We start from the raw sequence: 26536 nt of genomic DNA, 5'->3' as shown, positions 1-26536 counted from the left end.
CAAATGTGGCTGTGTCTCTGAATGTCGTTTGCAGTGTTGCAGCTTTGTTGGTCCCAGGATATAAGAAAGACAAGGTAGATGAAGTAATATAAGCTTGTCCCTTCCATCACCAGAAGTTGGTCCAATAAAAGGTACTACCTTACCTACCTTGTCTCTCTGAATATCTTGATATATTAGCTAGTTTAAGGGCTAATCTTCCTCCTCTTTCTATGGCAAGAGAGGGAGAATGAATTAGCAAATTTTTGCATGAAGATGTTCCTAGTTTCTTGTTCCCTCTGTCCTTTGTAGCAAAAAAGGGCAGATATGTCAAGCTGCACGAATTTCTTATGTAGCTTAGTTGCATATATTAATGGAACAATGACATCCAGTCATGAGAAAAAATATTATCAATAGCCAGCAATGGTTATCATTAGAAAGTGGAGAGGTCGAACTATTGGATATTGTGCTGGGAATTATGCAGAATGATGCACTACTACACATGTGGCACAATCCATAGTACAGGGCTATGGCACATGAAAAGAGCTCTTCCAAATCTTTATAAACTGAGATAAAACCAACAGGCCCCTGTATGCTAAGTCATTGGTTTTCAAACTGGAAGGGGGGTGAAGAGCACAAAAAGGTTATTGGGGGGAGGGGGAAACAAGCTGGGGTATAGGACCATGGCCAGCCGGGTGTCTAGGCAAGGACAGGACAGTAGCTGGGAGAGCACACAGGGAGTCCTCAGGGGCAGGACTTGCAGCCCTGGCAGCAGCTTACTGTTCTCCCCCTCCTCCCCTTACAGATTACTGAGAACTCCCTGAGTGCTCTCCACCCTGCTACCCTGTCTAGGACTCCTGGCCAGCCGCAGCTCCACATATGTTAAACCCTCTGGAGTTTGAAGGACTGAGGGCAGGGGGGAGATAGGACCAGGCCTCCTCACCCTCTCTGTGACATGCTGCCATGGACTCCTCCAAAGACGGAGGCAGCTGGGTCCTACTTTCAACCTGGGCATGAGCCGCCCTCTTTCCTGAGTCACTTGCTGCCTCAGATAAATGGGAGTTGGCAAGGCTGTTGTGTGACACCCATGGGGGTCACAGCAAAAAAGTGCTTGGGAACCTTTGTGCTAAGACATCTGTCAAGGTTCCTCCCCCACTCTGAACTCTAGGGTACAGATGTGGGGACCTGCATGAAAAACCTCCTAAGCTTATCTTTACCAGCTTAGGTCAAAACTTCCCCAAGGTACAAAATATTACACCCGTTATCCTTGGACTGGCCGCTACCACCACCAAACTAATACTGGTTACTGGGGAAGAGCTGGTTGGACGCGTCCTTCCCCCCAAAATACTTCCCAAAACCTTGCACCCCACTTCCTGGACAAGGTTTGGTAAAAAGCCTCACCAATTTGCCTAGGTGACTACAGACCCAGACCCTTGGATCTTAAGAACAATGAACAATCCTCCCAACACTTGCACCCCCCCTTTCCTGGGAAATGTTGGATAAAAAGCCTCATCAATTTGCATAGGTGACCACAGACCCAAACCCTTGGATCTGAGAACAATGAAAAAGCATTCAGTGTTTTACAAGAAGACTTTTAATAAAAAATAGAAGTAAATAGAAATAAAGAAATCCCCCCTGTAAAATCAGGATGGTAGATATCTTACAGGGTAATTAGATTCAAAAACATAGAGAACCCCTCTAGGCAAAACCTTAAGTTACAAAAAAGATACACAGACAGAAATAGTTATTCTATTCAGCACAATTCTTTTCTCAGCCATTTAAAGAAATCATAATCTAACACATACCTAGCTAGATTACTTACTAAAAGTTCTAAGACTCCATTCCTGTTCTGTCCCTGTCCAAGACGACTACAGACAGACACAGACCCTTTGTTTCTCTCCCTCCTCCCAGCTTTTGAAAGTATCTTGTCTCCTCATTGGTCATTTTGGTCAGGTGCCAGCGAGGTTACCTTTAGCTTCTTAACCCTTTACAGGTGAGAGGAGCTTTCCCCTGGCCAGGAGGGATTTCAAAGGGGTTTACCCTTCCCTTTATATTTATGACAACATCTCTTGAAAGTTTTATATTTTGAATACTGAGGTGTTGATTACTGCTACTAACTTATGCTTACTCTACAGTAATAAGTTATTTTCTTAAAAATTATTCTCCTCAACCTCTGAGGATAGGACAAGTAAGGGTCTTAAATTGCAGCAAGGGAGGTTTAGGTTGGCCATTCGGAAAAACTTCTTAACTGTCAGGGTGGTTAAGCACTGGAATAAATTGCTCTGGGACAGAGACGGGCAAACTACGGTCCGCAGGACCTTCCTGTCCAGCCCCTGAGCTCCCGGCCAGGAAGGCTAGCCCCCAGCCCCTCCCCCACCATTCACCCTCCGCCGCAGCTACGCCGCCGCGCGGGCAGCATGGCTGGCTCTGGCCAGGCGGTGCAGCTGCTAGTCCTGCTGCTCTGAGCAGCATGGTAAGGGGGTGGGGAGCGGGGGGGTTGGATAAGGGGCAAGGGGTCCTGGGGGTCTGTCAGGGGACAGGGAGCAGAGATTGGATGGATGGGGCGGAGGTCCTGGGGGAGGTAGTCAGGGAATGCAGGGGGGGTTGGATAGGCGTGGGAGTCCCGGGGGGCCTGTCAGGATAGAGGTGTAGATAGGAGTCGGGGCAGTCAGAGGACTGGGAGCAGGGGGGGTTGGATAGGGGTGGGATCCCGGGGGCATTAGGGGCAGGGGTCCCGGGGGCAGGGGGAGTCAGGGGACAAGGAGCATGAGGGGTTGGATGGGTCGGGAGTTCTGAAGTGGGCAATCAGGGGGCAGGAAGTGGGAGGGGGCGGATAGGGGAAGGGGACCACGCTGTTTGGGGAGGCACAGCCTTCCCTACCCGGCCCTCCATATAGTTTCGCAATCCCGATATGGCCCTCGAGCCAAAAAGTTTGCTCGCCCCTGCTTTGGGAGGTTGTTGAATTTCCATCATTGGAGATTTTTAATAGCAGGTTAGACAAACAGCTGTCAAGGATGGTCTAGTTATTACATAGTTCTGCCTTGAGTGCAGGGGACTGGACTAGATGATCTCTCGAGGTCCCTTCTAGTCCTATGATTCTATTTTCCAAGAGTGTATTGTACATTGTTCTTTGGCTTAAAATTGTTCCACTTTTTCGTGCTAAAGTCATGACTGAATATGGTTCTGTGATATTAGTTTCTGAAACATGTTTCAAATATATTTGCTAAATGCGATACACTAAAGTAGCTTATTGTTATAAGAACTAAAGAGTGCTGTTCTGCTACAAACTAATGACACTGGTAGCAATGAGTCGGAGTAGGAGCCCAATTTAAGAGACAAAGCCAGCTTCCAACCTCCTTTAACACTGATTTAACAGTCATTAAAAAAAAGTTATCAGTTACTTTATTTCTTCCTTGAGTATCACTGTATATTTATGAGGAAAATCACTGCCTTACCTCTTAAATCAAAGGCTGTGTAAGAGTGCAGCTCTGCAGCTTCCTTAGTTCCTTTCTCTCCACATCACTGACAGCGGAAGGAGACTGCCAAATTTCATCTCATGCCCCCAAATTTTATTCCTTTTGTAAATGGTCATGGATGTTTTAGGACCAGTTTTCTTAAATAGGGTTTTCATTCTTTGTTTAGGCTAATTTTAGGACACTTAATGCTTATGATGCAGAGTCACTTATGGGCTAATCTTTTACCACAAAAGGTTTCAATGTCAATTCACAGGAAGAACCTTCTACTTGAAGGTTGAACACATATCACTTTATTTTCCTTCTTTACAGAAATTTATCACTATTTTCTCTATTCTTTTACCTCCTTAAGTACACCCTGACAGCTGCAATTTTATTTCAGCATTTCAGAATAAATCCAACTAGTTCTCACCTGAACTTGCTTTCAAAGACTCCAAAATTGACTCTATCACCAGACTTCAGAGTTCTGGAAGTACCATTCAAAACTTTTTCTCCATTAACAGAGGTGCCATACTTAGAGGTGTCTTTTATTATCAATTCAGGGACTGAGAGAGCTTGACTCTGAAAATGAATATAAATAGGTACTCAGAAAATTATCTTATATTGTTACAGAACAAGCAGCAGCAGATGTATAAAATGAAAACACTTATGAGATATTCATATTTCTGTCGTAAAAATATACAGTATATTGAGACAAATGTTAGCTATGCAGTTCAAAGTTTATCACCTCCTTTCCATTACAAACAATTGAGAAAAAAATCTCCATAACTACTTAAGAGAAGTAGTATTTTTTGCATTCAACTTTGTTTTACTATAATTCACTACCTCTGCCTTTTGTTATATGGTAGTCATGATACCAATGCATCTGTACCCATGTACCAATATCAGGATGTGCTATTATAGCTCAGAGTGATGTTGGGGTGCATTTCCTACCACTACAGATTTACTTTTTAGTAAATCTTTGTGTAACATTGCTCATTTTTTGCCTTCTCTGTGACCAGTCTAGAAGCTATGGAGAAATTTATATAGCTATTCTATTACCTTTAGAGTTTGTAGATATTCATAAGTATTTGTGTGGGTCAGAATTAAAGACCTAGTTCTGCAACTCAATGCATGCAGGTGGACCCTGCATACATACAGAGCCCTGCTGACTTTAGTGGGCCTCTGTGCTACAGCTAGGGTCCACTATTGTGCGTCAAATTACAGAAAGCCATTCTAAGATTGCTGTGCAATGTTTTACATATGTGATATGTCACCAATGTGATAGTTACCAAATACACAAACCATAAACTTAATTGAATATTCACATTCAAATACCTTAATTGATCATTTTTACTCTTTACAATCCCACCCGGGCATTGTAATGTTGGTATGTAATTTACATACGGATTATATTAATCACGGGAAATAACAAGAAAAATGTTTCTGTGTGGAACAAACTGTATCAAATTTTGCTCAGTTACATAAGTGAGACTCAACTACCTCAAGAAGTCAGCGGAAGTTAAACCTGTGTGGCCACAAAGGTTATGTCTACATAGCAAAGAAAAACCCATGGCTGGCCTGTCCAGCTGACTCGAGCTCATGGGGCTCTGGCTGCAGGGCTGTTCCTTTGCTGTGTACACTTCCAGGCTTGGGCTCCCACATTGCAGGGTCCTAGAGCTCGGGCTCCAGCCCAAGCCTGGAAGTCTACACAGCAATGAAACAAGCCCCACAGCCCGAGCTGGCTGCCATGGGCCAGCCACAGGTGTCTAGTTGCTGTGTAGACATACCCAAAGACACAAGCTTGGAATACAGAAAGTGAAGTGAGTCACAATCAATACCAAACCTTACGAGGCCTGTCTATATGGGGAAATTTACTGACATAATTACACCAATATAACTCCCCATTTGGGCATAAGAGTATCCACAGGGGGAATTATACCGATATTATTACATCAGTATAATTTTGTCAGTCAATTTCCCTGTGTAGAGAAGCCCTTAGACATATTCAAGAAAAAGACAGCATGAGTCTACTGCCACCGTAAAATGTAGGTTTGTTGGAATAAGACTGGAAATGATTTCAGATTGAAGAGCATATATTAAAGGTGGGGGAGTATCCCTAAACCCAGTCAGTTTTAGGTCATATAGCCATAACTAGTAAAGTGGATACTTACAAGGTTAGTTTCAGGGTGGGTGACAGTCAGAACTGCATGACTTCGACTTATTGACTGATCATCCTGAATTAAAATTGCACAGTTCTTGCGTCCAACAACATATTCAGTACCAACCAAAAGTCGATATGGCTCTCCTGAGAACAACAAAATTTACAAATATTTAGCAGCAGAAAAACATAAGTACTTGTGAGCCATTTAAAAGCTTTTGTTAATATATACCAAACTCAGTCCTGGAATCATAGAATATCAGGGTTGGAAGGGACCTCAGGAGGTCATCTAGTCCAACCCCCTGCTCAAAAGCAGGACCCATCCCCAATTAAATCATCCCAGCCAGGGCTTTGTCAAGCCTGACCTTAAAAACTTCTAAGGAAGGAGATTCCACCACCTCCCTAGGCAACGCATTCCAGTGTTTCACCACCCTCCTAGTGAAAAAGTTTTTCCTAATATCCAACCTAAACCTCCCCCACTGCAACTTGACACCATTACTCCTTGTCCTAGATGTATTGGGCAGGATTGGAAGTGCAATTCTATTTTACAGCTACATTTTTTCTTTCTCACTGGCTTCTGCACACTTGAGCTAGACTCACTGTTGTGAGGGAAAAAGTAGTTAATAGTTCCAGAAAAACATGTTCACCTATTTGCCAGTAGAAAGAAACTTTTCCTGATCAAGGTGGGTGAATAAAGGGGTAAAGCACCAATTTCTACAGAACACAAGCTTTCATTTAAGGAAAGAGTCACTTTATAGCCCTGAGCAGGTAACTTCCTTCCTTCAAGATTCTTCCTTCAAGAATGAGGACCTCCATCATAAAAAGAAAAGGAGTACTTGTGGCACCTTAGAGACTAACCAATTTAGACTGTACAGTATGCATCCGATGAAGTGAGCTGTAGCTCACGAAAGCTTATGCTCAAATAAATTGGTTAGTCTCTAAGGTGCCACAAGTACTCCTTTTCTTTTTGCAAATACAGACTAACAAAGCTGTTACTCTGAGACCTCCATCATGTCAATCACCTTCCAACTGGAGCCTGACAGAAAAGATGAAGCCCAAATTGTACAGACAATGAAACTAAGGAAAAGAAGTGAAGTGACTTGCCAGTGCCAAAACTGCACCTAATCAGCCCAACACCTGCATGTATGCAATTCATATTGAAGTTGCACAGGTGCAACTGAGAAAATGAGAGACCCCTATATTTATTCTCTAGATACTTTTAAGACTGCCAATTTGGGAATGACAGTACCTTATAAATGTATTTTATTGGTTTCTGGAAGATTGCAGAGCATCTCACATCCAAAACCCTTCAGTGCAATGAAATGTAAGATCTGAACTGCTAAGGACTCAATTGATAGGGCTAAAGAACATAGCTGACCTCAAGGCCATATAGTTCCAAGGATCAATCCTATAGGATTTGAGTCAGAATGTGTCCAAATTAAAGACAAGTCTTTCTTTCCTCTGCAATTTTAAGTTTCCTAATATCATTACATTCTTCCATAATCAAAGTTAGAATGCCAAGTTTTAATTACATCAGTGAATTAACAAGGACTTGAAGTTTAACAATTTTCTGGGGAACCTAAATTAAATTAATTTGGTTTCAGTCTCATTCCTAGTGGCAAGTTTTCACAACACATGTACCATCACCAAAGCAGATTCTAATTGTCTCCTTCATTGGCAATTTAAGTCCCAGTCTACACTTGTTGGTATAGCAAATAACTCTAGAGGAGTTCTTTTGCCAGTATGGTTTATACCTGTTCCCTGAATAAAATCTACAATAGTTTTTATTAGCATGGCTAGGTCAGTTAAGGGTTAAGGGCATGATTCTTTTTCCAGACTTCTAACTGACATAACTATGCCAGCAAAACTTTCTAGTGGAAACCAGACCTTGGTCAAGAAATCAAAGAATGAACAGGCATGAAGAATAAATGATCCCCTGAAAAATACCCTAGCCAGGTTAGGGATGAGGCATGCAAGAAAGACAGTTCCACTACACACAGGCACTGCAGCTACCCAGGCTGCATGTGTTCTGCAACTTGACATTTCTGGAGCCTACATTCCTCCATCTACTTGATATCTTTTTCAAGCAATTAAAGTCAGATCATAGTGAGGAAAGAGGACGGACTGTTTTCTTCAAGAATTTATTTAAAAATGTAAAGTATTTTTTCTCCCCAAAACCTTTTCATATTTTAATTCAACTGAAGAAATTTACCCAGCCTATTTCACTGTATAACATGAAGTAAAACTTCTTTCTTGTAAATACAATTGCTGCCCTCAGTTAAACTATCAGCTAACTAAGCAGTATAACTGAGGCCACAAGACTGTGTTCTACATAAGTTTTAATCAAATTCTTGCACTGTCATTGTAGCCCAGGTAAAGTTCCTGCTCAGAGCAGACTCAAATGACACAGTGGTTAAAAAGAATAATTCTGGCAGTTGACATACACTAGCTATATGTTGCTGATGTTATTTAATATATTAATGAAGTGGAAAAGTGGAAGAAATGCAAGGTGGCAAAATTTAAGATGGTCAAAGTAACTAAGAAATTATTTTGGATGGGCAAGTATATAGATGATTAAGGAAGTCCAGAGGGCCCTGACAAAGGTGGATGGCAGAGCAAGTTTATTGTTGACACATACAAAGTAACACATATTGGAAGGAATAAATTTGAACCACTCATACAAAATACAGGGTTCTAAATTAACTTTACAAACCCAAACAAAAAGACGCATTGTGGACAACTCAAGGAAAACCTCCCCCAAACGCACAGCAGCAATCATAAATATAAACGAACTGTTAACCTGCATAAAGAATGACAGAAAATAACAACTGGAAATATTACATAAATCAATAGCACAATTCCATTTAGAATATTGTGATCAGTTCTGGTCACGTCATGTCAAAAAAAAAAAAAGGCTTCAAAGAAGTGATGAAAATGATCAAAGGCACAAAAAGAATTTCATATTAAAAAACCTCAAGAGTAACTATTTAGGGATGAAAGAGACAAGGTGGGTGAGGTAATAATTACACTGCATATTTAAAGATGAGACATAAGAGGGGTCATAGAATAAACGGCAAAGAGAAAACAAATAGAAGTAAAAGGTATGTTTCTACATTCACTCCTATACACACCTTCACATAATAAAGGGGGCACTGAACAAAACTGAAAACGCAATCACATTAAAACGAGTAAACTATGTTTTTAAAGGAGACACATTTAGCCTGTCGAACTCATGGCCACATGCTATCGTTTAGGTTACAAAATCACGCGCTGGTACGGTTAGGAGACCATCCAGATTAGACCCAACTTAAAATCCTTATTTAAAGGGGACACAGACGCTGATTCTGCAGTGCACCAGAAGCTCGCAGCTGGAAGCCCCGCGGGCCGCTCACCCTGATGCACGGAATTGTAAGAAACAAATGCAGAAACAATTTGTATCCTGGGGGTGCTGAAAGCCCCAGAACCAAACTGAAAAGCCTGTCTATGGTGGAAACCACTTGAACCCAAGGGGTGCTCCAGCACCCCTAGGTCTGGCACCTATGACTGAGGGGGGTGTTCCCGACACTGCCCCCGCCCCAGGACCCCTGAATCGGCGCCACCCCATTGCCCCACCCTCAGGCAACGTGCCCGCCGGCCTCGGTCCCAGTACGGATCCCACCGGGCAGCGGGGCCAGGTGGGAGCGGACAGGAGCCCAGAGGCCACGGGGCTGGGGGGTAGGGAACACGGCATTGCTGCCAGCCCTTACCTGGGGCAGGCGCGGGCCCTGCCGCTGGCACCAGCTTCCACATCCCCAGGCTGGGGGGGAGACCTCCGACCTCCTCAGCTGGCACCGTCCGGTCCGCAATCCGCGGCCGTGTCCCGGGGCGCGCTCCCGCGCGGAGAGGACCAAGACTCGCTGAGGCACGGGGCTTGCAGCGCCACCTGTCGGCTGGGAGGGGAATAACGGCTACTTCGGCCGGCTGACTGCGCGCAGGCGCGGCGACTGGACGGACGCAGGTGGGGGCGGAAGAGGTTGCACTGCGGCCAGCCAGAGTATGGGTGGGGGTAGGGGAGGCTGCACTGTTGCCAGCTGGGAGTCCGGGCGCGGTTGGTGGTACAGTAACACATAACGTAATCTCATCAATCAGCAACTGCACTGTTGCCAGCTCAAGGTCAGGACAGTCGTGGGGGGAAGGAGGGGACGCTGCCCTGCTTCCAGCTCACCTACCTTATTCAGGGTTATGAAGAGACTTGCTATAAATGATTCTTTGAATTAAGTATTGGAATTTCGAATATGATTATTACTATTAAAACACTTATGAGAGGGGCTCAGAGGTCTGGGCATGGATCCTTTCTCCTCTGCTCTGGGACACTAGTTTGAATTGCATCCATTAGCTAGTGTCTGACTGGGTCTCTGATAGCACATATGCAATGAGGTTGGAGTTCCTGTCTAGTTCCTAGCAGTGAGGCATCCTGATCACAATACCAGCCTAACAATTTTTTTTTAATGTGAATGTTTATAAACAATACCAGAGCTTCCATCCAATGCATTGGGCAGCCTTGATAATCCTTATATATTGACATTTCAGTTTCCGCAAACCAAATCAACCCAATATCTACATAAATATAATAGAAATTAATAACCCCACCTACCCTGCATGTGCACAAACACACACAGAGACTATCCTCAGAGTCCCATCTCTACCAGCTCTACCAAACACCTTACAGGCAACATTACAGGGGGGAAAGATGAGCCTTGCAGTACATTCTGAGTAACAAACTCAACTATCAGGGAGCTGGAGAGGACGTTGTGTTCCCAGATCTGAGGTCCTATGGAAGAACATCCTGCCAACTGTCATTACTAGGCACAGACATGTAGTCTTGGGGGTAGGACAGACTGACAGCCATTACAGGGGAATATCAACAAAGTATAGTGCACTCCTTTTATAAGAATCACATCCATCCCAGATGATTTGATTCTTACAAGCGGAGAATAGGTTAGTATTGGAATGATTTTATCCCAGTGGTTTTGATCTTCCTCAATGGCTTTAAGCCATTGTGATCCACTTTCAGAGGCTTCCTACTTTTGCTATATTTAAAGAATCATTTGTTGTTTGTTTTTACACCTTTAGCTGTTTACTCCTCAAAATCCTTCTTGTCCTCTTAGTTGTGGCTTGCTATGATTTATGCTGCTGTTTATTGGCTTCACTAGGTTCAGATACCCAAATTTAGAAGGATATCTGTTTGGCTTGAATAGTCTCTTAAACTTTCCCGTTTAGTAATATTAGTTTACTCCTGGGCTACTGAGACTCTATTTTTTGTTTCTTTGTTTGTTTTTTAAGTATTTTACTTTCTTTAGTTTTAACTTCAAGGACTTTTTTGACTGACTTCATTTTTTTGAAATCTCCTTTCTGAAATTTGGTGTCACTGTGTCACTTTTGGGTACCCTATTTGCTCCTTGGATGTTGGATCTAATTATTGTGTGATCACTGTTCGTGGCTCAGCTACTGTCGCTTCTTGAATTAACTCTAGAACTAGCTGCTCCAAGAAACAATCACTGAAGTGTCCCAAGAAATTGTTTCTCTAGGCTTTTCCTTTTCTTGATCTAGGGGCTAGTAGTAGACCTGTACTAATATGTTTACAGCTTGGGATTTGTACCCATATAGAATGGATGCATAGTGAGTGGCCCTCTCTTTTTAATTCTCTAGATTTTATGGAATCCTTTAGATAGAGCACTCCTCCCATACATCTTTGGCTTAGCCTGGCATTCATGTATAGTTTGTAACCAAGTATTACAGTATCCTCTTATTTTTTGTCATGCCACCAAGTTTCCATAATGCTAATTATATCAAGGTCTTTGTCCATTGCAATGCATTCTAGCTCACCTATACTTCACAATAGGGTGGGACTCGTTGATTCTTGCAAGTACAATTACAGCATTTGACTTGAAAGAAAGGAGTAGAGCCACTGAAGAATGATTCAATTAACCCTTATTCCAACATATAGGGCTCGTCTACCCTTGAAACCCTTAAGTAGCACTGTAGCACTTCAGTGTAGACACTACCTATGCTGACATTCTGCCATAGGCATAGGTAATCCATCTCTCCAAGGCGCGGTAACCAGGTCAATGGAAGAATTCTTCCATCAATCTAGTGCTGTCTACACAGGGATTTAGGTTGGTTTAACTACATTGTTCAGGGGAGTGTATTTTTCACATCCCTGAGTTATGCAGTTGGGTTGATCAAATTTTCTAGTGTAGATCAGCCCATAGTCAATGGTATCAAATATAGGTGACATATTTAAAGGAACAAGTGTGGATACCTTATCTTTTTCTGTGATTAGATCAGCAAATGCACTTTCTTTAACATACCCAGACTGAGTAGGGTCAAGGAGATTTGAGAATCCCAGATTCTAAAAAAATTGATTTGCCATAACCTTCCCAGTTATTTTTCTCAATAACTGATGTGAAACAGGTAAAAAGTTGGCAAGATTGAGAACCCCTGACAACTTGCATGATCTCAGGGAGGCACTGATAGTCTCCTGTGAGAACTGACCCAATGTTTTCTTACTGCCTACTCAAGTTTAATATGAGAGATACAAGGTAGGTGAGATATTTTTTACTGGAAGAAGATGAGCTATGTGTAAGCTCAAAAACTTGTCTCTCTCTCACTAACAGAAGTTGGTCCTGTCATAAATATAAAGGGAAAGGTAAACACCTTTAAAATCCCTCCTGGCCAGAGGAAAAAACCCTTTCACTTGTAAAGGGTTAAGAAGCTAAGATAACCTCGCTGGCACCTGACCAAAATGACCAATGAGGAGACAAGATACTTTCAAAAGCTGGAGGGAGGGAAAAACAAAGTCTCTCTCTGTCTGTGTGATGCTTTTGCCGGGAACAGAACAGGAATGGAGTCTTAGAACTTAGTAAGTAATCTAGCTAGATATGCATTAGATTCTGTTTGTTTAAATGGCTGAGAAAATAAGCTGTGCTGAATGGAATAGATATTCCTGTTTTTGTGTCTTTTTGTAACTTAAGGTTTTGCCTAGAGGGATTCTCTATGTTTTGAATCTAATTACCGTGTAAGGTATTTACCATCCTGATTTTACAGAGGTGATTCTTTTACTTTTTCTTCAATTAAAATTCTTCTTTAAGAAACTGATTGTTATTTCATTGTTCTTAATGTTGCCGGCACCCAGTGCCGAGAGGCTGAACAACAGCTTGAGTTGGTTCGTTACCCGGTGTGCTGCACCCAATAATCACAACGGGGTGGAGAAGCAGAAAAGTTTATTTGAAGCTTCAAAAAGGTACAGGGAGAATAAAATCTCAAATCCTGCACCCAGAGCAGGAAGTTACACAGGCTTTTATACATCCTTTTTCCCAGCATACTTATCCAATAGCAAGCTGCTCCAAGTATCCATATAGCCAGCCAATCCAGTTCCCAGCTAGTTCCCTGATTCTCTGTATCATTTGTTAAACTATACATAAAGCTGCTTTATTCAGCATTGTTCTTCCATATCTCCCCTGTTTGGCCTTGCTTAGTTTCAGGCAGTCTGACTCTGCAACATACTGTTGCAGATTCTCAGCATAACTGCTGTGTGTGCCTCCAGGCGGGGGGGGCCAAGGACACTTGGGCCTAGCACACAGAGCTGCTGCGAGTGCCTCCAGGCAGGAGGGGGTGGGGCAAGGACACAGGGGCCTAGTGCGAGGGGGCTTCATCGACACTCGTGGTCTTCCATCCCCTCAAGTTACCTAGTGGCCATGCCCCAGTGTTCCCAACAACTCCCCCCTTGGTGCATTGGCCGGGATCCAAGGGTTTGGGTCTGTGTTCACCTATGCAAATTGGTGAGGATTTTTATCAAGCCTTCCCCAGGAAAGGGGGTGTAGGGTTTGGGGAGGATTTTGGGGGGAAAGACGTTTCCAATCGGGCTCTTTCCCGGTTATATATCTGTTAGACGTTTGGTGGTGGCAGCAATAAAGTCCAAGGGAAAAAGGAAAAGAGTTTGTAACTTGGGGAAGTTTCAACATAAGCTAGTAAAAATAAGCTTAGGCGGTTTTCATGCAGGTCCCCACATCTGTACCCTAGAGTTCAGAGTGGGGAGGGAACCTTGTCATAAATATAAAGGGAAGGGTAAACCCCTTTAAAATCCCTCCTGGCCAGGGGAAAGCTCCTCTCACCTGTAAAGGGTTAAGAAGCTAAAGGTAACCTCGCTGGCACCTGACCAAAATGACCAATGAGGAGACAAGATACTTTCAAAAGCTGGGAGGAGGGAGAGAAACAAAGGGTCTGTGTCTGTCTATATGCTGGTCTTTACCGGGGATAGACCAGGAATGGAGTCTTAGAACTTTTAGTAAGTAATCTAGCTAGGTATGTGTTAGATTATGATTTCTTTAAATGGCTGAGAAAAGAAGTGTGCTGAATAGAATAACTATTTCTGTCTGTGTATCTTTTTTGTAACTTAAGGTTTTGCCTAGAGGGGTTCTCTATGTTTTTGAATCTAATTACCCTGTAAGATATCTACCATCCTGATTTTACAGGGGGGATTTCTTTATTTCTATTTACTTCTATTTTTTATTAAAAGTCTTCTTGTAAGAAACTGAATGCTTTTTCATTGTTCTCAGATCCAAGGGTCTGGGTCTGTAGTCACCTAGGCAAAGTGGTGAGGCTTTTTACCAAACCTTGTCCAGGAAGTGGGGTGCAAGGTTTTGGGAAGTATTTTGGGGGGAAGGACGCGTCCAAACAGCTCTTCCCCAGTAACCAGTATTAGTTTGGTGGTGGTAGCGGCCAGTCCAAGGACAACGGGTGGAATATTTTGTACCTTGGGGAAGTTTTGACCTAAGCTGGTAAAGATAAGCTTAGGAGGTTTTTCATGCAGGTCCCCACATCTGTACCCTAGAGTTCAGAGTGAGGGAGGAACCTTGACAAACCTTGACAGGTCCAATAAAAGATATTACCTTCCCCATCTTCTCTCTCTCTCTCTCTCTCTCTCTCATAGCCTGGAACCAACAAGGCTGCTACAACACTGCACACCAGTCGTACAGGACAATCAATTGGCTTTCTTGTCAGCAAATTCTGCCCCTTACAATGGGTGGGAGCAAGAGACGGTACTAAGTCTGTCTGGATGAAATCAATAGGGCCCTGCAAATCGGCGGATATCCACTTTATTTCCATGCACAGTACCATGTTGCTGCAGATCATGGATCAGATACAGATATTGATTTTGTATCCGCACTGGGCTCTAGAAATCAGCTATTCAGAGGAAAAGGAGCCACTTTGGCTGCCCCACCAAAATATCCACTGCTGCAGGGGTGGAAGGAGAACAGGTCACTGCAGGCTGAGGCTCAGCCTGTGCCTATATCCGAGAATCGTGTCTGTGTGTGGACAGGGTTGGGAGTGGCCGGACAGGCAAACACGAGGCTGATCCAACTGGCTCAGGCTCCTGCCAGCTACTTGGGCACCGCGGGCGCTTAAATGGGTAACGACATTTAACCAATGAATAAGAAATATGGGTGAGGGGTAAAAACGGGCGCGCGCGGCCAGCCCCCGCGACCCCGAAGCGGCTTTGGGGTGGGGGCTTCGGGTGAGTGAGGCGCGCGCAGCCCCAGCGAGGGGAAGCTCCGCCCTGGTGCGAGCAAGCAAGCGGCTCTCCCTCCTTGCCCCCGCCCCCGCAGGAGACAGGAGACCAGAGGGGGCGTGGCCAGGGCAGCGCTCAAGCCCCGCCTTTTCCACATGCGCGTCGGTCCCAGCGAGGAGCGGGGCCGAAGTCTGGTAGTTTGGCGGAGGCCGGGGGAGCGGCAGCGCGGTGGCCATGGCGCTCCGGGCGGGGTGGTGCGGCCTGTGGGGTGGTGCGGCCGCGCGCTTCCTTCCCACGACGCGGGTAAGGCGCCCCCCTCCCAGCCCCTGCGGAGCTGCCGGCCGGCCGGGGAGTCGCTGTTCCGCCCCTCCCTCCCTGTCGACCCAGCTGGCCCGTATCACCCCGCGTCTCTGCCGGAGCACAGCGTATCCCCCCCCCTTCCTCCTGCACCCCCAGGCTGCCCCCCGGGCCCGGCGTGTCCGGTCCCCCCCTCCTCCTGCACCCCAGGCTGCCCCCCGGGCCCGGCGTGTCCGGTCCCCCCCTCCTCCTGCACCCCCAGGCTGCCCCCCCGGCCGGGCCCGGCGTGTCCGGTCCCCCCTCCTCCTGCACCCCAGGCTGCCCCCCCGGCCCGGGCCCGGCGTGTCCGGTCCCCCCCTTCTCCTGCACCCCCAGGCTGTCCCCCGGGCCCGGCGTGTCCGGTCCCCCCCCCTCCTCCTGCACCCGCAGGCTGCCCCCCCCGGCCGGGCCCGGCGTGTCCGGTCCCCCCCTTCCTCCTGCACCCCGAGGCTGCCCCCCCGGCCGGGCCCGGCGTGTCCGGTCCCCCCCTTCCTCCTGCACCCCGAGGCTGCCCCCCCGGCCGGGCCCGGCGTGTCCGGTCCCCCCCTTCGTCCCGCACCCCGAGGCTGCCCCCCCGGCCCGGGCCCGGCGTGTAACGCCCCCTCCGCTGGCACACACATGGTACCCCCATAGCTAGGGAACAGTGTACCCTTACTGTCTTCTGGCACACACATGCTGCCATTATGGCTGAGGCATGAGGTAACCCATTCCCATCTTCCAGTTTCCTTCCCCACAGGGCTCACAATGTAACTATCCCAGGAACCAGCATAACCCATCTCATCTCCCCTCCCTCTGGATGCAGTGCTAACCCTTGCTCCTGTAAAATACAGTGACATTCAGCATTGCCTGCCCCACCAAGTGTTTAAAATAATCATGAGATTTACTTATAATAATGATATTTTAAATCAGTTGTGGTTTATTTTTATTTATCTTTTGATTTCTTAGTCTTTAGGATGCACTTGCTTAATTGTTTCAAGTTTTCCTCTGTCACCTTGAGGGCTAGAAATTTACTTTTTAATTAAAGTTGGGATTCTCATGTAATGTCTTTATTTCAGTAGCTAGGGCTTTAGAAAAAATGCCAACAGATATCATGAAACTTGTAATAAAATTTTGAGAGTTAACAACACTGGAAGCCCACTCTGTTTCTCCCCTCTCTCTAGGTGTTGTACCAATAAAATAAAAACCAGCAGGATCTTATTAAAGGGAAAAGGGCAAAATACCACATTTATTGTGAATACAGAAAGAATCATAGTAAGCAGTTAGTTATAGCTATAACATTCCATTCAATCTCATATTTATTCACACATTCATTCATACAAACACACACCCACACACATACACACCCACACACACAGGTTCTGCAAGGTTGTTATCATAGTTACCAGCCTTAGAGTTGCTCATGCCAAGCCACTGGCCAGGTGGCCTGGACATGAGGAGGGAGCAGGGCCTTGTCAGATGCTCATCTGATGCTCCTGGAAGTTGGTTTGCAGAATCAGACCCCAAAGTTCTCACTTTTTAGAGTCTATTTTTATAGGAATTTCTTCCTATGCCAGTCTATGGGAATTGCTTCATCATGCTGTTGCTGAATCAATCAGCAGATAGCACATTCCTGACGGCTCCAAGATGTTATCTTGTTCTTTGGTTCTCCCATTCTTGAGGCTGTTGGGTGGATTCCAGTCTGCCCTCCGGGGGGGGGGTCGTCTGGTTATTTCCACTTGACGCCTTCTTCAGCCGATGGACACTGGATTCTTAGGCTGGCACCTCCCTGATCATTCAGTTATTATCCACACCAAGCATCCATCCACATACATCCTCTATCTCTATTTTAATCACAATTGTTAATACAACAAAAGGGTGGGGAGTCTCTGGGTGCTGTTTCTGTTGTTAGAGTATTGCTTTGAGTCTCTCTCTCTGTGAATTGCTTTGAGAATAGACTCTGTCTTAGAATGTACTAACACAATTAGCAGCTTGCAAGTTTCACACATAGAGGGAGAGAAACAGTACCAAAAACCAAGAGACCTCTTAATTAGTAATACCCTGGAATTTAAACTCTGGGGAATCAAACTCATTTGTGATTTTAATACAGAACTTCTTTAATATGATCCAACATAATCCCCCTTTTGACACTAAGATTTATAATCGTCAGTGTCACTTTCTATGTAGCCTATTCAAGAGAAAGTACTGTGAGGCAATTTGAGTTTGTGATTCCAATTCATGCCACATACATGATCCTAGTGATGTATCTTTACTACAAGGTTCTGGGGCAACAGGCAAGGTGAGGCACACCCACTTTTGAGGAGTCCATTCGGTACAACCTCTAGTGTCCAATAGCTTCCCTCCCTCCCCAGCCCACTGGCTCAAGGTCCAGGGTAGCCAAAAGGATCCCATGTGTAATATGGGGAGTGGGTTAACCTTCAATACCTTTGCCTCCAGGGACTGTTGGTGTGCAATTTTGACAACAATTTCTCCCATTAACAAGTCTGGTTTACAATACTGGAAACATATTGCATCCATTCATATTGATAAGTGTCAAACAATGATCTCTTTCTTTTTTAACAAATGCATCAAACCCTTAATATTTCCCAGTATGACCCAGAACATTTTGTGTTCCAAAGTAGCTAGTGCAAGTATCTGCATTTCAGTGCATCCCATAGCTATGGCTGTGTAGTTTCCTATTTCTAATATTTTTTTTTCCTTATGGATAAGCCATGTGGTAGTATTAAGCCATTACTAAAGATTCCATCGGCCTTTTAGGTTACCCAGACCAATTTGGACCAAGTCTACATTGGCATGTACTTGTTTTTGTATCAGGCTGTCCTGTAGCTGGGACAGAAAGCTTAATTTATTTTTAAGTTCCTGCAGGTCTTCAGTATTTTTTTTTAAACACACAACAGTGCTAGCAACAACACAAAACACAAGACAAAACATAGAACACAGAACACAATTTCTATTGTGACAGTAGATTCATGGTATTGGGTTGCTTTTCAGCTGGCAGCTTTTCCTGATTTTCTGAAAGACAAAAAGAACATGTTTCTACCCCTTTTGGGGTGGCAGATTATTGCTTAAAATATTTCTTTTACAAATACCCGTGCTGATTGCAGGCAAAACAGAGAAATTGCCCCCATATTTTCCTGTTTTTGTTCTATAGGCAGGCCAGGTTTCAAAGGCTTTTATCTTTTAAGGGTTATGGGGAAATTATCCCACTGTTTAGTCATTAAATCCCTGAGTTTTCCTTCTTATACAGCAGACCAAGTTTATAATGTTTTTTCTGCTGTGTTAAGCTTTAAGTTTTATTTACAGGTAATAACTGAGAAGCATCATTACCATACGACCTTAAAGGATTTTTCCAAAAATCATACACACTATACGTTGTTACAGGGATACTTATTATCATTAAATTTATTAAAATTATCTTGTTATCCCATGACTTTTATTTAGACAATTTGTTTGCTGACTAGGTATGTCCTTTATCTGCAGCTCCTTTGTGCTGCTAGTTCTTTCCTTCCTTTATCATTTAGGTAATTTGCATTTTCACAGAAACTTCCTGCTTTTGGATTTAAAGCCATCAGCAGCTCAGAGACTCTATCTTAAAAGGGACACAATCAACTTTCACCAGAGTTTTGATTACTTTTAACTTCTGCTTCCAAAACACACAGCAATCTGAAAAAGAAAACCCAACCTATTGTGGCTCCCTTTGGAGCCCTAATAGCATTTTAATTAAGTAGCATGGTATGTTTGCATTTCTTTTGCCCCTTCTACAATATACCCTGCACATGTTCTGGGGCAAATGCACATTTCTTCCATAGTTTAACTTCTATAACATTATCCAGATCCATTTTTACATAAGGTGTCACTATTTCTTTTTTTGCTTACAGAGTTTTCATGTACCTTTATCAAAGTGACAGTCTGATTACTCAGAGCCATTTTAAGACTCAGTGTTTCTAACATTGCTTCTTTTTGTTTTGTGCACCCCTGCTGTTGCTTCAGAGAGGCACTGTCTTTTTTAATTTTTTTTTTTTACTACAACTCTCATCTGCTATTTTGTTACAAAAACAAACAAACAAAAAACAAACAAAAAGAATCCAAAATTTTTTTTTTTATATTCTCCTGATTTTGACTGCCCTGCTGCAGCCACAACTTAAAAACATTTTAAATTTTGTAAAGCATTGAGTTACCTTTTAAGGGTTAAATGCCAAATCCCAAAGCCAAACAACACTAATTACCTGTGTCTAGCAAAAAGGTCTGTCAGTTTTGCAACTTTGAATTAAAGAGTCAAATAGATTTTTAGTGGCATTATTTAAAACAAAAACAAAACTAACTGGTCCTTAGAACTTTACATATTTACACACACACAGACAGATACATACACATTTTCTTTTCCTTAACATCCCTTCCACACTGCTCTGTTTTTTACATCTTTACATTCCCTTTATACATTTGAGGCAGTTAAGTTCCAATAGAACCCTCTTATGTTCTTTTAGCAAATTTGACTAAATTGTCCAGTCAAATGATTTTAATCAGGTAGTTTATTTTTGCCTGGCTAATTTACAGACATTCCTTTGGAAAAGGGCCCATTTTTCTTTCAGAATGGCTGCAAAGAAACCAAGAATGCTCTAACACTTTTCCTTTTTAACATTTTCGGTTAAAAGTTGTTTGGGTGAAATACAAAGTTTAACTGCTTAATTCCCTCCAGCCTCTGCAGAGTTAACTTTTTTTTTTTTTTTTTTACTCTCTTTTCTCTTTGTAATTATGCCTGGGGGTGCCGTACATAGGACCTTCTCCCCCTTTACCTGCCTCCCTCCAGCCTCTGCAGAGTTAACTTTTTCACTCTTTTTGTATTCCTGGAGTGCCTCTTTCACTATTTTCAGCTGGCTTTGGGTATTTGTAGCCAGCACCTTCCAATTGTCTGCTCCCTTTTCCATTTGTGCCTTTTCCTCTTTACATGAAGACAAGCGGAGGGAAGAATCCTTACATGCCTCCCACAACAACCAAATTGCTGCTGCATCTCTTTTGGCAGCACTAGAAGGTTTGTATATGAGGATATACTGAGCCAATCTATCCTCTAGGTCCGAAATAGTGCAGACATCAGCTAGGGCTTGTTTAGTCCAAGGACTGTGCCCAAATTTTTGAAGGATTTGTTTAAAAGGTGTAATTTCTTTAACAAAAGGTGAGGTTGGAGTTCCTTCTGACTCCATTCCTCCCTCTAGTACTGGCTTACCCTGTTTTCTTTTAAACATCTTAACATGGATATTTCAATCTCTTTGTCACTGCTGGTATTACTTAGCAAGTGACACAGCCTAGATTCTGAAATCATAGCTTAATCTATGCGTTTTTCCCCTGCTACCTTCCCGGAGGCCAGCAGGTCCCCTGCTACCTTCCCAGAGGCCAGCAGGTCCAGTTAACCTATTTCTCCCTGCTACCTTCTCGGAGGCCAGCAGGTCTGGTTAACCTGTTTCTCCCTGCTACCTTCTCAGAGGCCAGCAGGTCTGGTTAACCTGTTTCTCCCTGCTACCTTCTCGGAGGCCAGCAGGTCCGGTTAACCTGTTTCTCCCTGCTACCTTCTCGGAGGCCAGCAGGTCTGGTTTAATCTGTTTTCCCTACTACCTTCTTGGAGGCCAGCAGGTCCCCTGCTACCTTCTCGGAGGCCAGCAGGTCTGGTTTAATCTGTTTTTCCTGCTACCTTCTCGGAGGCCAGCAGGTCCCCTGCTACCTTCTCGGAGGCCAGCAGGTCTGGTTTAATCTGTTTTCCCTACTACCTTCTCGGAGGCCAGCAGGTCTGGTTAACCTAATAGAAATGCCTAGCTCACTAGAGCTGGCGGTGTGCACACCAATATTTACAATAACTGAGGTTTTTTACCAATATTCCCCCTTTCGCAATTCTCCACCAAAATGTTGTACCAATAAAATAAAAACCAGCAGGATCTTATTAAAGGGAAAAGGGCAAAATACCACATTTATTGTGAATACAGAAAGAATCATAGTAAGCAGTTAGTTATAGCTATAACATTCCATTCAATCTCATATTTATTCACACATTCATTCATACAAACACACACCCACACACATACACACCCACACACACAGGTTCTGCAAGGTTGTTATCATAGTTACCAGCCTTAGAGTTGCTCATGCCAAGCCACTGGCCAGGTGGCCTGGACATGAGGAGGGAGCAGGGCCTTGTCAGATGCTCATCTGATGCTCCTGGAAGTTGGTTTGCAGAATCAGACCCCAAAGTTCTCACTTTTTAGAGTCTATTTTTATAGGAATTTCTTCCTATGCCAGTCTATGGGAATTGCTTCATCATGCTGTTGCTGAATCAATCAGCAGATAGCACATTCCTGACGGCTCCAAGATGTTATCTTGTTCTTTGGTTCTCCCATTCTTGAGGCTGTTGGGTGGATTCCAGTCTGCCCTCCGGGTGGGGTCCTCTGGTTATTTCCACTTGACGCCTTCTTCAGCCGATGGACACTGGATTCTTAGGCTGGCACCTCCCTGATCATTCAGTTATTATCCACACCAAGCATCCATCCACATACATCCTCTATCTCTATTTTAATCACAATTGTTAATACAACAAAAGGGTGGGGAGTCTCTGGGTGCTGTTTCTGTTGTTAGAGTATTGCTTTGAGTCTCTCTCTCTGTGAATTGCTTTGAGAATAGACTCTGTCTTAGAATGTACTAACACAATTAGCAGCTTGCAAGTTTCACACATAGAGGGAGAGAAACAGTACCAAAAACCAAGAGACCTCTTAATTAGTAATACCCTGGAATTTAAACTCTGGGGAATCAAACTCATTTGTGATTTTAATACAGAACTTCTTTAATATGATCCAACATAGGAACACAGTGAAAGCCATGCATCCAATGAAGTGAGCTGTTTCTCACGAAAACTTATGCTCAAATGAATTGGTTAGTCTCTAAGGTGCTACAAGTACTCCTTTTTCTTTTTGCGGATACAGACTAACTAGGCTGCTACTCTGAAATCTACGTACCCAGTATAACTTCCTTAGACAGAGTCACCTTCACCTCACCATACATAATGGTGTAATTTGTATCCTCCTCCCCCCAAGCATTCAGTGGAACCTTCCCTTCTCTAGCTGGATAAATATTGCAGATGCACAGCAAGCCTTTTACCAACCTTTGGTCTTGGGAGCAGTACTGTTCAATACAGTTTAACTAAAATAGCTTACATTTTACAGTCAGAGCAACAAAATAAATTGGTCTGTTTACTTATGGTACCTTTGCAGACCGTGTTTTGGAAGAGTTTTGTCCAGACACAGCACTTACGGGTCAGAAGACTTGCTGTGTTATTCCTACAAGTGGGAGTAATGTTATGATTTCTCTCCCCTCCTCCTTCAGTTACCTAGTTTATTTTTAGCTTGTTCCTGGGCATGTTTTCAGTTTAGTTTGATCCCTAACCCATGTTTACATGTGGGTTGTTTTTGTACTGATGTTGTTGCACACTGGTGGAAACTACTTAATGTAGACAACATTGCATGCACCCATGTAAAAAGTGACTTGTATCAGTGCAGTTTTCCTCAGTTTGAAAATGGGCTATCTGCATGCAAATTATGGTGTATACAATTGCAGCGCCTCTACGCTAGTGGCTGGCACCCGTGTCCCAACATAGAACTGAGTATTAGATTTTTTCGTTGTGGTTTGTGACAATTCCCACTACTGTGACTCCTCTGAACAACTTTGCTGCTTTTGTCCTATAATGAGCCCGTTCTGTTCTCCTGCCCCCAGAAATTAGCTGTATGTTTGTCTGACTTTCACTTATACATATTTTCTGCTGCTGTGTTCAGTCCTTTACTCTTTTGACTCTAATTTGTTTCTGTGCCACAGTTAGAATTCCAGTGTTGTACCTGGGACGCTGTGTTATCCTTTGACTCTCCAGATCAGCTGTCCATTCACAGAGGGTCTGTGCTGTAACTGCTCAGCCCCTTCTGTAATGTGCTAAGTATCTTGCTAGATCAGAATAGGTAAGGCCAGCTCTTGACTAAGGCCTGGTCTATACTGGAGATCGGTCTAAGATTCGCAACTTCAGTTATGAGAATATCGTAGCTGAAGTCGATGTCGACTTAGAATCACTTACTTCACATCCTTGCAGCGCAGGATTGACGGCTGCCGCTCCCTGGTCGACTCCGCTTCCGCCTCTCGCCATGGTGGAGTTCCGGAGTTGACGGCAGAGCGATCGGGGATTGATTTATTGTGTCTACACTAGACGCGATAAATCGATCCCTGATAGATCGATCACTGCCTGCTGAGGAAAATATACAGCTGCTCATGCATCCTGCCCTCTTTTAGTTTAGCTGTTTTTTCTTTGTCAGCCTTGCTTGCAAGTCTCACTTGAAGAACCAATCAGATCTCTATAGAACAGTTATATAAAAGTGCCTATGAGTCTATGTATCCCCTAAAAATTCTGCACATAGTTTTAAAACCATAAATGTATTACTGCATTTAAGTAAAGAAAGAAAAATACGTTTATTATTTTATTTTGTGGAAAATGTGTACACATGATTTGTCAATTTATCAAGCAAATAGTAATTTTACTCTTTCAATGCACTTTACCAAGGTGGATTATTTCTATTTTAAAGACTGTACGGCTGAGATACAGAAATTAAGTTACTTGCTAATGGTCATATAATGAGTCAGTAGCAGGCGTGGAATAAAAATCCTGGGCTCCTGATTTCACTTGGTGCTAGCATTCATAAGTAACTACATAGATGTATAACTGACCTTTTGGACATAAGCAGTTACTGCAATTGTATGTGTGCTTGCATGGAGCAGTTCTAAAAATTGGGCCCAGTAAGACTTGAAAGTCCCATATGCATTTGGTTGGGAGCTGAGATTCTGAAACCATCAAACCAATTACTCTTTCTGTTTGGCTGGCAAGCCTGGATGTGGCCAAAGTATATTAAACCTGTGTTCTAAATGTGCCCACTCTCCCAGTTTTGTTTTCTCCCAGTCTACTTGCCTTTCATTTTCCCATCTTCACATTTTCTCTGAAATTCCTTTTTAAAATTCAACTAGTCTAGTTTTATTTCTCTTTCCTTCAGCCTGGAAAAAGATTCATGGTCAAAATGTCACTTCTTATGTTCTGTTCCTAGGGTATATATATTAGGTTACGTTTTGAGCATCTCACTTAGCTTTTTGTAACCAAGATATATAAAAGGAAATGAGAAAAGTGGTAATTGAAGGTAGTTTGTGAGGTAGACAATATGAGCGTTTTAAAGCTGTGGAGTTCATAAGGAAAGAAAAAAAGAGCCTTTGCTAGCATTATTTTTGAAATAATTTCTTCCAGAAAAAGTTTAAGAATTGACAGTGCCTCCGATGAAAATCTGGTATTCATTAGAAAAAATATAAAAAATAAGTCTGTGTACGGGGTTATTCTGTTACAGCTCTGATTACCAGGATTTTGGTGCTTCAGAAAACACATGGTCTGGGAAATTCTTATTGATTCTCAATTGATTCTGAACAAAATCTTGATCTGAGTTTCTTGAATTTCTCTAATATATTTTAGTTGACCACTTCTATATAGTGTAAATGGCCCAAACTGGCTTCTTAAAATCATATTGGGAGCTTATATTTAAAAGGATCTATTACAAATAAAAAATTAGTAACATTAGCAAGAAAGTATTATTTTAGATTGTTATTAATGTCTTTATAAAAATAAAATACTTTTAATCATTCATGATTTTTTTTTGTTCTATATTCAGAATATAGAAATAAACCAGTTATTTTCACTTATTAATGATTTTACATTAGCCCAATGCTGCACTCTTTGGATTGTAAAAATATGTAGGTGGAAAATGTGGAATATTCAAATTCAAGCATACCCATTTTTGGTAATATTTTAAGCACTATTTCTAAAACATTCCTATAGTACTAGGTTTCATAAAACCTGTTTTATATGAAACCTACAGATCGTGAAACAAACCCATCTGTGTCTCTCCCTTTAAACATCAGTTTAAAAGTGAACAAAACCCTTACATATTATACTCCTGGGGAAATTCTGTGTCACAGTTCGTTCACAGAATTAATTTTCTACGGGGAAGGAAATAAATCTGCAGAGGACATTATGACTTCTGACAGGGAAGCAAAGGGAAGACACAGGACTGGTCACACATCCCTCCCTGGAGGTGCAGGCAGGTTAGTTTGGGTCCCCAGAGCAGCCAGTAGAGATGTAAATCACCGTTGTGGGGGGTGATGGACTGGGTAGTTTTAATTTTTTTCACGCAGAATTCCCCAGGAGTAATATTAGAGATAATGGATAAATATTAAGTACATTTGTCTATGGAATAAGAGGGCATATGCTTACCATTTGTTGTTGAGTGGAATGGACAAGAGAATAATCAGGTCTGTAATTGGTCTTCCTGAAGTTGAGAAACCACAAAAGTCAGATGAGAGAACGCGAATGTAATGCATAGTATATTGCTGTGAGTGCCGCTACAATGAACCCTTCGCTACATTGTAATATACACTGAAAATGAAGATTTTCCAAGAACATTATATTATATATGGGTTTGTGTGCCACACTCCTCATCACAGTAGTATCTGATCCCTTTCCAGTGGTGCATTTAGTGATGTAACTACCATCTGCCATGTATTGTGTGTGCTCCCCAGAGGGAGAAATGCATACAGTGGAGAGTCTTATTTTACTAGGATGTTTTTAATATACATGTTGCTATGTATTTATGTTAGCTTAGGCAAGGTCAAAGAAATGTGGTGAGGTTTGTGATGGTCCTTAGTTCCTGGGGGGAGTTCATTCCACAGTCTCAGTCTGGCCCCCAAGAAAGTTACGTGTCTCACACAAACGAGCTTTATCTTCTTTGTAGAGAGTTCCATTGTGTCAGAGGAGTGAAGTTGTTGACCACAGTCTTCATCTTGGAGATATCCTGGGCCCAAATCATGGAGTGTCTTGAAGATAAGGTCTGAAACCTTGAACTTGATTTGAGATTTTAAGGGTAGTATAGGTTTTAATTTATTTGTAGTAGCCTATATTACTGAGCAGATGTATTACAGCTTTCTATAGCAGGAGTTTCCTGAGCACTGAAGGTT

The 26536-nt window shown here is 43.1% G+C and overlaps 2 protein-coding genes across 4 annotated transcripts in view; one reads left to right on the top strand and one right to left on the bottom strand.

Moving 5' to 3' along the window:
* The window catches only part of NBN (nibrin), a 64130-nt gene extending 54645 nt beyond the window's left edge, over positions 1 to 9485 (bottom strand). For 2 of the 3 annotated variants that reach the window (XR_012157145.2, XM_073330621.2), the window contains exons 1-3: positions 9336 to 9485; positions 5603 to 5736; positions 3862 to 4010 (exon numbers count right to left, since the gene is read on the bottom strand). Coding sequence is in view for 1 of the 3 variants with exons in the window: in XM_073330621.2 (XP_073186722.2) it covers positions 3862 to 4010; positions 5603 to 5736; positions 9336 to 9378 (326 nt within the window). In the remaining 2 variants the exon portion in view is untranslated. Of the gene's footprint in view, positions 1 to 3861; positions 4011 to 5602; positions 5737 to 9335 lie in introns of those variants that run through there. The other variant, XM_073330622.2, reaches the window with a different exon arrangement.
* Positions 9486 to 15297: 5812 nt separating this feature from the next.
* The window catches only part of DECR1 (2,4-dienoyl-CoA reductase 1), a 41552-nt gene continuing 30313 nt past the window's right edge, over positions 15298 to 26536 (top strand). Inside the window, exon 1 of the mRNA XM_073330617.2 lies at positions 15298 to 15442. Coding sequence (XP_073186718.1) covers positions 15374 to 15442 — 69 coding nt within the window. The 5' untranslated portion in view covers positions 15298 to 15373. The remainder of the gene's footprint in view (positions 15443 to 26536) is intronic.

Source organism: Lepidochelys kempii, chromosome 2, assembly GCF_965140285.1.
Source record: "Lepidochelys kempii isolate rLepKem1 chromosome 2, rLepKem1.hap1, whole genome shotgun sequence".
NCBI classification, from domain to species: domain Eukaryota; kingdom Metazoa; phylum Chordata; order Testudines; family Cheloniidae; genus Lepidochelys; species Lepidochelys kempii.
This window is presented reverse-complemented; position numbering and strand designations above follow the sequence as displayed.